The sequence below is a fragment of the Galeopterus variegatus genome, unplaced genomic scaffold, assembly GCF_000696425.1.
Source record: "Galeopterus variegatus unplaced genomic scaffold, G_variegatus-3.0.2 Scaffold2124, whole genome shotgun sequence".
NCBI lineage: Eukaryota > Metazoa > Chordata > Mammalia > Dermoptera > Cynocephalidae > Galeopterus > Galeopterus variegatus.
In genome coordinates, this window is record NW_007728235.1 from 133,027 (window position 1) to 147,314 (window position 14,288).

The 14,288-nt window shown below is 39.8% G+C and overlaps 1 protein-coding gene and 1 pseudogene across 1 annotated transcript in view; one reads left to right on the forward strand and one right to left on the reverse strand.

Moving 5' to 3' along the window:
* Positions 1-14,288, forward strand: part of CPE (carboxypeptidase E) — a 42,274-nt gene that overhangs the window by 2,904 nt on the left and 25,082 nt on the right. Inside the window, exons 2-3 of the mRNA XM_008580531.1 lie at positions 1,698-1,930; positions 3,598-3,765. Coding sequence (XP_008578753.1) covers positions 1,698-1,930; positions 3,598-3,765 — 401 coding nt within the window. The remainder of the gene's footprint in view (positions 1-1,697; positions 1,931-3,597; positions 3,766-14,288) is intronic.
* LOC103596812 lies at positions 11,527-12,509 on the reverse strand (annotated as a pseudogene).

Consider the following 14,288-nt stretch of genomic DNA (forward strand, 5'->3'; position numbering starts at 1 on the left):
CATCTTCTGGGCAAGTCCCTAGGGTGTAGTCATAGTAAAGACTATCCCTCAAAGTAAAAAATGAGGAGGGTATAAATAGCCATGACACTGCCCCCACGTGACTCTTAGTGTAGGATTAGCATAAGATAAGGCTGAGAGGTCACAAAAGGACATGGTTTCCTGAGGAGTGTAGTCACTTAAATCTGACATTCAGGAGTCTCATGTGAAGAACATTTAGATAACATATTTCAATGAGAAAAATAATTCCAACTTCTTTTCTTATACCAAGAGTACGCAATCCTAGTGATTTTGTAAATGGGAGATTCCTTTCCACCAAAGAAATTGGGCCCATGGAATGGATGAAGCAGAAAGAAGCAGAACGACAGGATTAACGAGACCACTTGGCTGCTATGCTCTGCTTTTCTATCCCTCCTGCTGGAATGCACCGGAGAGTGACAGACGCGAGCAGCAGTGGTCTATGTTTGAATTCTGAGCCCTTCAGCAAACCCTATCCTCTCCGGGTTGCATTTGTACCATAATGATGATAAAAATGTCTGTCTTCCACATTTTAGTGGGCCGCTGCAAAGGGAAAATTATATTATGTATGGCAAAGCACCTCACAATGACAAGGTAATGTGATGCAATAATAATAATATTAAAAATAATTATAGCAAATGCATAGCACTTGTTATTTGCCAAGTACTGTGCTAAGCATTTACTTTTGCTATTTTGTTTAGTTCTTATAATAACCTTCCCTATGAGGTAGAATCTATTGTTATCTCTGTGTTTCAGATGGGGAAACAGAGCCACAGAGAGTTGAAGTAACTTGCTGAAGGCCAGCCAGTAAGAATTGGTGCTAGGATCTGGACTCATGCAGTCTGGCTCCTTTTAGTCACTACGGTTTAGAAAAAAACAAAACAAAACAAAACCATAAACTTTTACCCAAGCCAGAACAGCATTTGAATCCTGGCTTCAGGGGCTATGTAACTTTGATCAGGCACCTAAAGAAGTCTGAACTTGAGTTTGCTCATCTGTAAAGTGGAAATGGTTGATAATACTTATAGACGTTTGGTGAGGATTAAATAAGAAAAACATACAAAGCACAGTGTTTAACCAATAGGAGGCACATAGTGTATTATTATTATTATCAGCTATTGGGGGAAGGTTGGTGTATTAGTCTGGTCAGACTGCCGTGAGAAACTATCACAGGCTGGATGGCTTAAACAACAGAAATTTATTTTCTCACTGTTATAGAGGCTAGAAGTCCAAGATCCAGGTGCCAGCAGGATTGGTTTTGGGTGAGGCCTCTCTTCCTGGTTTGCAGGCGGTAGTAACCTTTGTGCTGTATCTTCATGTGGCCTTTCTTCTGGGTGCAGGGGAGCAGGGATCTCTGCTGTCTCTCCCTTTTCTTATTGGATTAGGAGTTCTGTGGGATTAGGGCTCCACTCTTATGACCTCATGTAACCTGAATAACCTCCTTAATGCAGTCACGTGGGGTGTCAGGCCTTCAACACATGAATTTTGGGTGGACACAATTCAGTACATAACAGGTGGGTAGCTGGGGAGAGCAAAATAGAAGGACAGAACAGGTGTTTGGCATATCTTAATGTTTAAGGTAGATGTCTTAGGCATCACTTCTGGAGGTAAAAGAAGCTGTCAGCTATTTGTGATAAATGGGTAGGTACACAATATATTTGGCCTTCTCTTTGGGGTTATAGAACATATCTCCATACTATCTATTTTTGGCCTTTTAGGTGAGCCTGAATTTAAATACATTGGGAATATGCATGGCAATGAGGCTGTCGGACGAGAACTCCTCGTTTTCTTGGCCCAGTACCTGTGCAATGAATACCAGAAGGGGAACGAGACGATTGTCAACCTGATCCACAGTACCCGAATTCACATCATGCCTTCCCTGAACCCCGATGGCTTTGAGAAGGCAGCGTCTCAGGTGAGCGTGAGGCAGGTCCGATGGGGCACGCCTGCCTCGTGTTTCGTGTGTTTGTGCATAGTGCTCCTGTGTACATACATATGCCCTCTGCAAACCTTCCAGACGGTGCAGCGGAGAGCAGTAGTGACACGTGATTCAACGCTGGCAAGAAAAATGTTCAGAATGTAAGGGATGAAATCAACTACATCGTATGTTGATCAAATTAAAAAAAAAAAGAATGTAAGGGATTATAGGGGAGTGTTTCTTCGGCAAGGTTGTGAATGAGAAATTGTGTTAATAAGTTAACATTTTAATAATTTTTTTGTTTGTGTAGTTAAATTATATTTACTGATTTATATTTGTGACTAGGTTAATTTCCTTCTAAAAATCTACAATTATGAAAAATACCTACTGCCATGTATTGGAGAAGATGCCCTGGCTGTCTCTGGATGAGCTGGTGTCAGAGTGCCCTCTGCTGAAATCAAGGAAGAGAGACCTTTGGCCAGACCAATGTTTTACCAGTGTTAATCCTTGGTTTTGATATATGATGAATAAAGTTAAAAAAAAAAAAAAGCCAAAATAGCAAACAAAAACCCCTACCTACAAAGTAAAAATAATCTCATGTATTTCAACTGTTATATAAGCTAGAAATTAATGACTTTTTAATAGAAAATGTATGGTGTGTGTTCCCATTTTGACTGGACAGGGGTGGGGGACATTATATTTGCTGTCTTCTACAGTCTGAAATGATTTGCTTATTTTATGGAAACACCTCAAAGTGAACATTTACTGTGTTTATCTACAGTTAAGAAGATCCAGTGACCTGATAGTTTGCCATTGTGAGAAACCTGGACAGTAGATTTCTGTGACTAAGTATAACATCATTATAATTTCTAAAGTTATGAGAGAAAAATTCTATTATCATATTAGATTAAGTTCTTTGATATTTTAAGGGGATATTCAGAACAGTAAGATGGGCAAAAGATTGTCATTGCTATTTTCTGTTATACATTTTTATTCCTCACAGTCTAAGCTTACATGACTTCAAAGATATGGGAATTATGTCTATATCACAGATTTGATATAGTTTAATAGTAAAATAAGAAAATTCACATTATAAAATAAAACTGAATATCTTTGAAATTCATTACTTTATAGGTTGTTTCACTATTAGTGAAATGAAGGGTTTAAATTGATCAGAAATTCCTCAAATCATAAAAAATATGTCATATTTTTTCATGAAGACTGTAAGAGGGAGACGCACTATTAATGCATAAATAACATGTTAAATTTATTTTAAGCTTCTAATCTTAATTATTTATTCTTTTGAATATTAAAAAAATAGGTTGTTGTGATTTACAGAGGCAATATTTTACTTAAATCCAATTATAAGTGTGGTTTGAAACAGATCATTTTTTTGCAATTTATATCTCTTAAACATTATTATTATTAACATTTAAGATATTATTCATCGCAAGTATTTTCCAATATTCTTAACAAATACTTTAAACCTAATACCTTCATGCTTGTATCAGTAAAGTAGTGAAAATGCCATTATGAGAGGATATTGTTGAAATAAATAATTAATCTTAGTAAATTATTTTTAAAAGCATTAATAAGACCTCAAATATGTAGTGATGATAATAATAAATAACTGATGCTTTTTGTCTTTGATTTTTTTTTTCCAGCCTGGTGAGCTCAAGGACTGGTTTGTGGGTCGAAGCAATGCCCAGGGAATAGATCTGAACCGCAACTTTCCAGACCTGGATAGGATAGTTTATATTAATGAGAAAGAAGGTGGTCCAAATAATCATCTGTTGAAAAATCTGAAGAAGATTGTGGATCAAAACACAAAGGTAGAACACCTGTATGGTTTCCTTGGATTTTGTCTTCTAGCCTAGAGAAATACGTTCTAATATCTTCATCATAATGAATGACATCGGCGGAACATCAGCACTTGTATGGGGTACTTAACTATAACTGTGGAAGTCAAGGCTGGAAAAGCTGCAGCTTTGAAATTAGTCCCGACCCCTGGAATTGGGAAGGGGGTGGGGAGCAGGAGTTGGGGGTGAGGATAAGAGGAAGGGGCCTGGCTGTGTGTGTCTTAGAGAGTGGCTGTGCCCCTCACAGAGGCCCTTTATCGGTTCATCTGATTAAGCTCCTCCTGAAGCATTTCACACTGTTAATGTTTGTCTTCTTTTCCAGAACTTTCCTCTCCCTTGCTTTACACAACTCCACTCAAAGCACTACTCAGTTTCTTTCTCTGCTTCTTCTGCCTTGGCTTAAATTCTGGCCTTCCTCAGGGTCTCATCTGATGCCCTTATCTGCTTCCCTAGGTTTCTATCCTTATACGTACCTTCAATGTCACTGCTTACACAAGGTCTCCCAGGTCCTTATATCTAACACCAGACCTTCCATGGAGCTCTGTTTCTCTGTCTTACTTGCTCACTGGGTCCCTTTATCTGGTGGCATCCAGGACCGCGAGCTTACCCTATCCCAAAACAAGTATATCCCCTTACAAACACTATTTTTTCATCTATCCCAGTCATTAAGGTCTTTGACTTTTCCATCTCTGTCACTGCTCACCAGTAATTAGTTACCAAAGCTCAGTGTTTGACCTCCCTAATACCTCTTCAGTCTTCCCTTCTTCTGCAAACTCATTCCACTGCTTTAGTTCAGGACCCCATTGGCTCCTGCTCTGGTGGGTACATGGCAGGTACAATAGTCTTCTATTCTAATTTTGTGTCCAGCCTCTTCCAGCTCCATTCAGGCTTCTCAAATTCCTCCAGAGTGTTCTTCACACACAAAATTATTGCTCTTTTGCTTAAAAATCCTTGCCAGCTCTCCACCGCCTAGAGGATAAAGTGAAAACTCAATATGGCAGAATAGTTAAGCGTGGAGATTCTAGAGGCAGCCAACTTGATTCAACTCCAGGCTTCATGCTTGCTGTGTGAACTCTGAAAGTTATATAACCTCTTTGTGCTCCAGCTTATTCATCTGAAATATGGGGTGGATAATAGTATCTACCTCACAGATGGTTGTAAGGATTGCATGAGTTAATACAGATAAAGTACTTGAGGTCAGGACCGAGAACTACTATGACCATTTCAGCATAATTTCTCAGTACTCTCTGTTATAAACCTCAGGGCTAGATGGACACATTTACATGTCCACTAAACATTGGATGTGCCTTCAAACTAATATTGTTTTCAATTACTTGGCAGAGAAATCGAGCCCATCATAGAGGAAAGGCAAAGAAGAACTGCTGTTGGCAGCTCTCAGTGCCTTCTCTATTGTTCCAGGCAAGTGTGATCTGGAGTATCAACTACTTCTAATGCCTTTCCTAAGTGAGAGCCTGGAAAGTACAATTTCTCCATTTTATTTTAGTTCCAGGGTCATTAGTGTGTCTCTTGGTCCCTGGATGCTGCCGGGTGACTCACTCCTTAATCTGCCTCTGACACCCCATATACTCTAGTCACACCAATTACCTTTTGCTCCCCAAATGCACCATTTTATAATGATTTTATGTCTTCATATGAGTCGTCATTCCAACTCTCTGGAATGCTCTTTTCTTCCTTCCATGTCACCTCCTCTGTGAAGTTGTCCTCTGCTCTTCAAGACAGATCCTGTTAAGCCTTCCTTCATATCCTTCATGTATACTTCTGGTATTGTGCTCGTTGTTACATCGAGCTTTAAGTATGTTATATTATAATTATTTGTTTATATAGCTGTTTTCCTTTCGAGGTTTTGATCACTTGATTGCAGGAACCATAATTCATACTTGAGTCTTACATAGTAAGCTGAGGATCTATTGTGAATAAGTACAATCCAGCCCATTAAGCAAATTACAATACCTGGAAAATGCAGCCGTTGAAAATCAACAGATGGAGTCCCGGACAAGCATTCAGCATGTGGTTAGGACACCAGATAGAGGATCCAGGAGACAGGGAGTCTCAGATGGTTGGTCTAAAGTTCTTAAGACTCCCCTGCCCACGCTTAGGATTAATTCCAGAAATGAGGGCTGAGCCTACAAGTGGGGGCTGGTCTGAGACAAACTGCCAAGGGCTGAGGATTCTGGCAGACCCTGAGAAGTAAGTGGCTTTCCTGTCTCTGAGTCACCGATACACTTGCAGTTCCACAGCCGGAAAACCATCTTTCATGAAAGAAGGCAGAGCTGGAAAGGCAGAGGGTGGGGTAACCAGAGGTGAAAAGAGGGCCGTCCCAGCTATGAAGGATAAGACAGAAGGGAAAAACTGTTCTGGAAGTCTGGATAGGAGCCTGCAAACTTTCCCCATTGCTCATATTGACCTGCCTGTGCTTTCTTTGTAAATGTGAGGAATGAGGGAAATAATTCCTGTCACCTATCGTGGAAGAATTGTGAAATAAGCTCCTATGGAGAAGATATTTGATTAGCAACTTTGTGCAAGTGCCAGTATTTCCAACCAGTGCTTCCTCCTCCTTCCCCAGTTGATCCTGTATAATATTTGCACAATCTATGTTAAATTAAAAAAAATTTTTTAGGTTAGGTAATATGTATTTAAAAGATGCATGTTCTGAGGAATGAGGGAAATAATTCCTGTCACCTATCGTGGAAGAATTGTGAAATAAGCTCCTATGGAGAAGATATTTGATTGGCAACTTTGTGCAAGTGCCAGTATTTCCAACCAGTGCTTCCTCCTCCTTCCCCAGTTGATCCTGTATAATATTTGCACCATCTATGTTAAATTAAAAAAAATTTTTTAGGTTAGGTAATATGTATTTAAAAGATGCATGTTCATGGTACTATTTTTTAAAAAAGAGCTATTATTAAAAAAAGTCTTAGTGCCACTACTTTTCCTTGGTCAAAGTAAATTAAAGAGAAATATGTGAAAATTAAAGTTTACTCCCTTTTCAGGAACATAAGCAAGGATTGTTTACTTTACACTAAATATTAAGTAAATCTGCTTCATAATCATGGGGTGGTATTGCCTGTGTCTGGTTCATCTCCTTTTTTTGTTTTTGTTGTTAGGAATGAGACACTGTTTAAACCTAGCCTGGTATAATATAAACAGTAGGCATTTCATTAATGTTACTGTACCTCTTTCCTCTTTCACCATCTCAGACTAATATCTATATCTATATCCCTTATAGCAGTTTTTAAATTTCAAGGTTTATTCTTCTGTTTGGCGTGCCAGGAGTCGTGGGTTATAAATGCAGATTTCCACAATGCTGATTCAGGAGGCCTGGGGTGCGTGCGCTGTGGGGGTTGTGGTGGAAAGGAACTTCATTCTTACCAAGCGCTCCAGATGCCGCCTGGCACCCGGGGGACACGCTGCTCGAGACTGGTGCAGTAGCGTATGTGTAAGAACTAACAATAGGCCAACTCTCCTAGCTTCACGTAAAGTTTGAATTTGTTTCAAAGAAGTTTCCTTAAAAAGTTGTTTAATGACAAAATTAATATTTTATTACAAACAAAAAGATAAAGCAAATATATATAAGGAAACACATAACCCACTACCCTGCAGTCTTTGATGACCACAATTCACATTTTGGTATGTATCCTTCAAAATTACTTTTTATGCAGATATCAACCTATACATACGAGGCTACTTCAAAAAGTTCATTGAAAATAGAATGAAAACATAATGCAAATCTTTCCAAGAAGTACTGTCATATATGGCAGCATATCACACATATCATTTGAACACTTTCAGGTGAATAATAAGCACAGTCTACATTGGAATGGCTTTGCCTCCAAGCTCCCACTAAAAGCAGCCCTCCCCCCTGGAGAGTATTCTGCCTGCTTCCCACGGACGGGCCATGTATACTCTCCCTTCCTTCCTAGTTTTTACTGCTTATTTCTCCCTTCTTCTCCTATCCAAATCCTACCTTATTCCCCCTGCCCCCTGACCCATGGTGAATTCCACCTTCTTCCTGAAGTCTTCATTGATTCTCCAAACCACAGTGATTTCTGCCTATTCTGGACTCATTGAAATACTGTATTTGTCAGTACCAATCATTGGGTCTGAGTAAGTAGAGGTAATGAGGGATGTACCAGGAAGAGAAGAACTGAAAATAAATTCAGCAGTAAAAGAAGAACGTTTGAACAGAATATAGAAGAATGTGTTTTAAACTCGTATAATACTAATGCCGTGTTAATATTGGGCCTCAAAAAACATAAATTCACTGTAAGCAGAGTATATGCATTTATAGAATTTTACAATTTCATCTCCTATATCAGTTATTTTTAGGTTTATTAAATAAAATTTAAACTGGATTTAATTTAAATTAATTTGAGCTTCAGAACCAGTGGTAAGTATGTATAAGAACGTTGTGTATATTTCAGATCATTGTGGAAAAATGCATATTCAGTAAATGGAATCGAGACAAATCCATATCACAAATATCAGCATAGATAAAAATAAATTTTAGATGTATTAAAGTTAAATATAAAAAATATAATCTAGTAAGATAAAATATTGATAAATATGTAATTTTTGGAGGCAGATAGAACTTTCTAAATTCCTTATATAGACACTGGCACATGGGTGCCACTTAATAGTTATTGAACAAATGAATGAAATGTGAAAGCAAAGGAAGAGACCATAAAGAAAAGATCAATAGGTTTGATGTTATGTTCTTAAATATCTTAATGTTCTGTATTTTAATCACAAAATTTAAAAGGCACATGACAAACTTGTCATTAACTGTATTTTAATTACAAAATTTGAATGGCTGATGACAAACTTGAGAAACATTTAAAATAGGTAGTAAAGGGTTAATGTTTTTACTAAATAAACAACTCTTGCAAATTAATAAGAAAAGATATACATTTCAATAGAAAAGTCAGTGAAACCATATGTAATTATGTCACAAAAGAATAAATACAAATGGTCACTAAACATGTAAAAACTGTTCTAGTTCTATTAATCAAAGAATGCAAATTGAAAAAATTCTATTTGTCATTAATCAGTGACAAACTTTAAAAAAACTTATCCACTGTTGGTAAGAGTGATTAGGGATGGAAGGCTTAATTTTCTGTTGCTGGGTATATTGCTGTACCTTATGGGGAGTCAGTTTGGAACACATTTTAAAATAAACATGTTTAGCTAAGGATAAATTTTAATTTAAGCATTTTTAGCTAAAAATGTGCTTAGCTTTTGGTCAAGTCATTCCATTTCTAGAGATTTTCCTAAGGAAAGTATAAAGCCACAAAAAGGTAGCTACAAGGGTGTTATTAGAATTTAAAAGTTTTTCATATTAAGCAACCCAGTACCCAGCCGCTGGAGATTATGAGTTGGAGGTTACTACTATAGTGGCTCTGGGGCCAGACTGGCTGGGCTTGCGTACAGGCTCTGCCACTCCCAACTGATTGGCTTCATGCTCTTCCCTAACTTCTCTGTGGTTCAGTTTACTCATCTGTAAAATGGAAAAAAACCATAGTCCCTATCTCGTAGGGTGGGTGGGCAAATTCAGTGTGTCACACATGAAGTGTTTAATAAGTATTAGCTATTTTATTGGTGCTTCAGAACGGTTTATCAAGATATTGGACACTACTGAGCTATTAAAATAATATTTTAGAAAATAATATTTTAGACATGAAAAGGTTTTTGTTATCTGTTGTCAAGCCAAAACAAACAAACAAACAAACAAACGCAAAACAATATATAAATCATCATATTTAAAAAATTATGTAAGTGCATTGGATAGAGACTGAAATAGGGATATATGGAAATGTTAGTAGTGGTTATCTTTAGGTGGTAAAATTATGGGTAATTTTAATTTTCTTTTTTGTGCTCATCTATCTCCTCTACATTTTCTATAATGAACATTTATTTTTGTAGCAAGAATAAGATAAACCAAACAAATAATAAAACAACACCTGATGGAGTTGGGATGTGTTGTCCCCACCAAAACTCATGTGGAAATTTGATCTCCAATGTGGCAGTGTTGGAAACTGATTGAGTCATGGGGGTGGATCCCTCATGAATGGATCAATGCTCTCCCTGAGGGAGGAGGGGGGATTAATGAGTGACTTCTCACTCTATTAGTTCCCACGAGAGCTGGTTGTTTATAGGACCCTGGCACCTCCTCTCTCTTTCTCTTGCTTCCTCTTGCTATGTGATCTGCTTGTACCTGCTGGCTGCCTGCCACTTTCTGCCATGACTAGAAGCAGCCTGAAGCTCGTGCCAGATGCAGCTTTCCTAGAATCGTAAGCCTAATAAACTGCTTTTCCTTATAAGTTACCCAGTCTCAGGTATTTCTGTTACAGCAACACAAAACGGACTAAAACAACACCCTATTCTAAATCACACTTTTCCACAGTTATAAGTAGCCTATGTGGAAAATAGGATAGTTTTAATACAGTAAAGTTGATGTAGTAAAAAATAACACGGGCCTTATGGCTTTGTAGACAGGATATGAATTCTCAGTTGTGTGAACTTGGACATTTTATTTAACACACCCAACCCTCAGGTTCCTCCCTGTGAAATGGGGATAAATGTCTTTGCATATTTAATGGGGGTGTTGTGAAGCTCAATAAAAGAGTTCATGTGAGAGCTATTTATAACTGAACAGAGATATACAAATACAAGATCTTATAACCCTCAGACTCTGCTGATGCCATTAGATTTTCTGTCCCAAAGAACAGTATGGATCATATCTCCAGTAAAAGCTTTTCTTTTTATCAAAAGGTACTTGGAGTTTGAGAGTCATCCTAGTTACTATTAAAAACTCATCACATAAAAGTATCAAGCTTATGGCTCCAGATGAATTCATTGGTATAAATTTCTTTCCTTCTTTGTTTTGCTTCCAAGATATGAGGGGCTGTAAATCATTCAGAAGACTTAACAAATTCCTGAAACTTGGGCCTTTGTTTTGAAAGTTAAGAAGACAATTTCCAAAATAAACTGATATTTTACAGCCAGCTCTGAAAGAGACCAAATCTAATATTCTTTTAATGAACAATGTTTGAGGTAGTTGAAGTTGAAGGAAATTGAAAAAATAGTAAGCAAAAATTGGAAATAAAATTTGTCACATGTTTGAACCACCACAGAAGATGAACCTTGTTCTGTTGTTCAACTACAATTGGCCCTTGAACAATGCAGAAGTTAGGACCCTGACCCCTGTTTGGTCGAAAATCCACATAAATAACTTTTTTTAAAGCAATAAACACAATACAATTTATGTACAAAACACAAGATGAAACATATATTTCATAAGTGCATCCACAAGTATGAAAACATGCAGCAAAAGTTTTGGAAAGACACATGTTAAGCCGTCACCCTGGGAGAGGGGGTAAGGGAGATTCCTACTTTGAAACACTGTGGATCACCTCAGTTTTTTACATTCCATTAGTACTTGCAAAATCAATTAAAAACTATGAAATGAAAACCTCTGAGCTCCTCCTACCTCCATCCCAACCCTCCACTCAGATCCCCTAGCATCTGGATCCCAAAGGAACCTCCATCTGGCCCTACTTCAGGGCCTGAATCCCCAGCAAGTCCTTGCAGGCAGCTCATTACCCTTGAAGGCAACTTCTTTGATTCACTGTTTGCAGATCAAGGTCTTCCTCGGTGAACGAGAATCCCATATGGCCTTAACTGTTCCTAGATCCCCCAAAGCTTCTGGGCATCCACTCACTCGCCCACGCAGAAGTCCTGGAAGATGACATCCAGGATTTCCTCAGTGTCCCCTCCACCTGTGAGGCAGGTCAGATACCCCTAGAGACCTGTAGCTCCTTGGCTACCAGAACCAGGTGTTTTGACTGGTTTTTTAGTGGCTGAGGGTGTCCAGGCAGCCCTGGAGGTGATGCTGGTTCCTTGCTGTCAGGAGTGGTGGACCTGTGGATGGGTGGCCCCACACTGCAGCCAGCCCCTTCCTCAGTGCATCCAGGAGGCTGTCTAGTCCCTCCCTGGTTAGGCATGATAGCAGCAAGTTGAGGGGCAGGTCAGGACCAGGGCATGGACCCTCAGGGGGCAGCAGGTCCAATTTGTTCATCACTAGCAAGAGGTGCTGGCTGCTCCCATTGGGGCTCTGGGCTCCTACAGGGGCTACAGCCATGTCCAGTGTCCAAGAAGTTTCAGCTAGAGGGAGAAGCCATTTCAGAGGCATCTAGCAAGGCCAGGATGAGGTCAGCCTGCTTCAGCTTCTTGCAGGTGCGGCAGGCCTTCCTGTTCCCCAAGCCCAAGCCCTCCTGCAACCCCACCTTGTTGCTCAGCAGTACTGGGAACCTGGCCAGGTCACGAGGGTCTCCAACATGTTACTGGTGGTCCCAGCTTGGAGGACAGAGTGGACACAGTCTTCTAGCTGAGCAGGTTCATCAGGCTGCTCTTGCCTGCATGAGGTGGTCCAGTGACCACTAGGTGCGCCCCTGAGTGGAGCCTCTGCCTGCATTTTGTATCTCATAGATGTGCACCCAGTGCCACCTCTAGCACCCGAATTTAGCTTTCCTTTTGTTCCTAGATACCCTCCTCCAGGTTGTCATCCTCACCAAATTGATGTAGGCCTCCATGTGGGCCATGGCCTGAGCTTAGCATGAAGATCAGGGCCCCCAAATGGCCCATGGCACCGCTGCTTTGATGCATGCACAGTCTGTGAGGGCCACAGGTGGCCTGGGCCACCAGGGTACACAGCCCCTGCCACATGTTTCTTCAACCTGAAAACTCCCTGACCCACCTATAACTTATTTTTTTTTAACTTTTACTATGAAAAATTTAATACATATACAATAAATTTAGCTGCAGCAATCAACAACTCATGGCCAATCTTATTTGTACCCCCTCTCACTTTCTGCCTTCCCCCTGGATTATTTTGAGTAAATCCCAGTATCACAGCATTCATCTGTATATACTTCAGTATGTGTCTCTAAAACATAAGAACTCTTCTATAAAAGACATAACTGCAGTAATAATCACGTTTTAAAAATCAATAATAATTCCTTAATATAATCAAACATTAAACATGTTTAAATTTCTCCAGTTGTCTTCCCCTCCTTCTTTCTTTCTTACAATTGATTTGTTTACATCAAGATCCAAACAAGTTCTGCTTGTTGCATTGGTTGCTGTGTCAGCTCTCTAAAGTTTCTGTTAATGTATAGGTTCCACATTTGTCTAATTTTTTCCCTTTTACCCCATAAAGTTTCCCAAGGTCTGGATTTGCTGGCTCCATCCCAGGAGTGTCATTTAGCATGTTTTACCATCCCCTGAATTTTCTGATGCTTGGTTGCTGGATCTTGAGGCTTGATCTCACTCAGGTTAAATTTGGCTTCATGGGCCGGCCCGGTGGCGCACTGGATAAGTGCGCCGCTTGGGAAGCGCGGCAGCGCTCCCGCCCGAGGGTTCGGATCCCACATACAGACCGCTCCATCCCAGGAGTGTCATTTAGCATGTTTTACCATCCCCTGAATTTTCTGATGCTTGGTTGCTGGATCTTGAGGCTTGATCTCACTCAGGTTAAATTTGGCTTCAGAGGTGCATGTTCTTACTGCAGGAGGCCCATTACGTCTGATCATCTCGCTGTAACGTTAGCAGGTAGTGATGATCATTTGCTAAATGCAGTATTTCAATGGGGGTTTGCAAAATCCCATATTCTAATTGTTTTATTTCCTCTTTATTTACTAGCTGGGATACTTCAGTAGACAGAAATATTCTCTCCTCAGCTATTTGTGGTTACCCTGAGGAACAACTCATACAGGGGAGACAGGATAAATGCTCAACTCTTCCCTTTTACTTACTAGTTTTTGAAAAACGAATTGTTTCCCTACGATCTTCCAAAGAGACGGAGAGTTTATTTGCTTTTGTTTCACTGTCATTATGATTGTTTGTGATAGTAAGTTTGTTTCTTTCTCTTTCTTGTCTGCATTGTTGTTCTGCCAGTGGATTTTGTTCTTTCTTGTGTATCCTTGGTAGTGATTATCGTTTTTTGGATTTCAAGTGCAGGACTCCCTTGAGGACTTCTGCAGCGCTGGTCGTGTGGTGGTGAATTCCCACAGTTTTTATCTGTCTGGAAAAGACACTATTTCCCCCTCATTTTTGAGGGATTGCCTTGCTGGGTATAGTATTCCTGGCTGGCAGTTTTTTTCTTCTAGTATTTTGAATACATCATCTCGTTTTCTTCTGGCCTGTAGAGTTTCTGTTGAGAAGTCTGCTGTTAGGCTGATAGGGGCTCCCTTACAGGTAAATTGATGCTTTTCTCTTGCTTCTTTTAAGATTCTTTCTTTGTGGGCTGGCCCCATGGCGCACTCGGGAGAGTGTGGTGCTGGGAGCGCAGTGGCGCTCCCGCCGTGTGTTCGGATCCTATATAGGGATGACCGGTGCGCTCACTGGCTGAGCGCAGTGCGCGTGACACCAAGCCAAGGGTTGCAATCCCCTTACTGGTCACAAAAAAAAAAAAAAAAAAA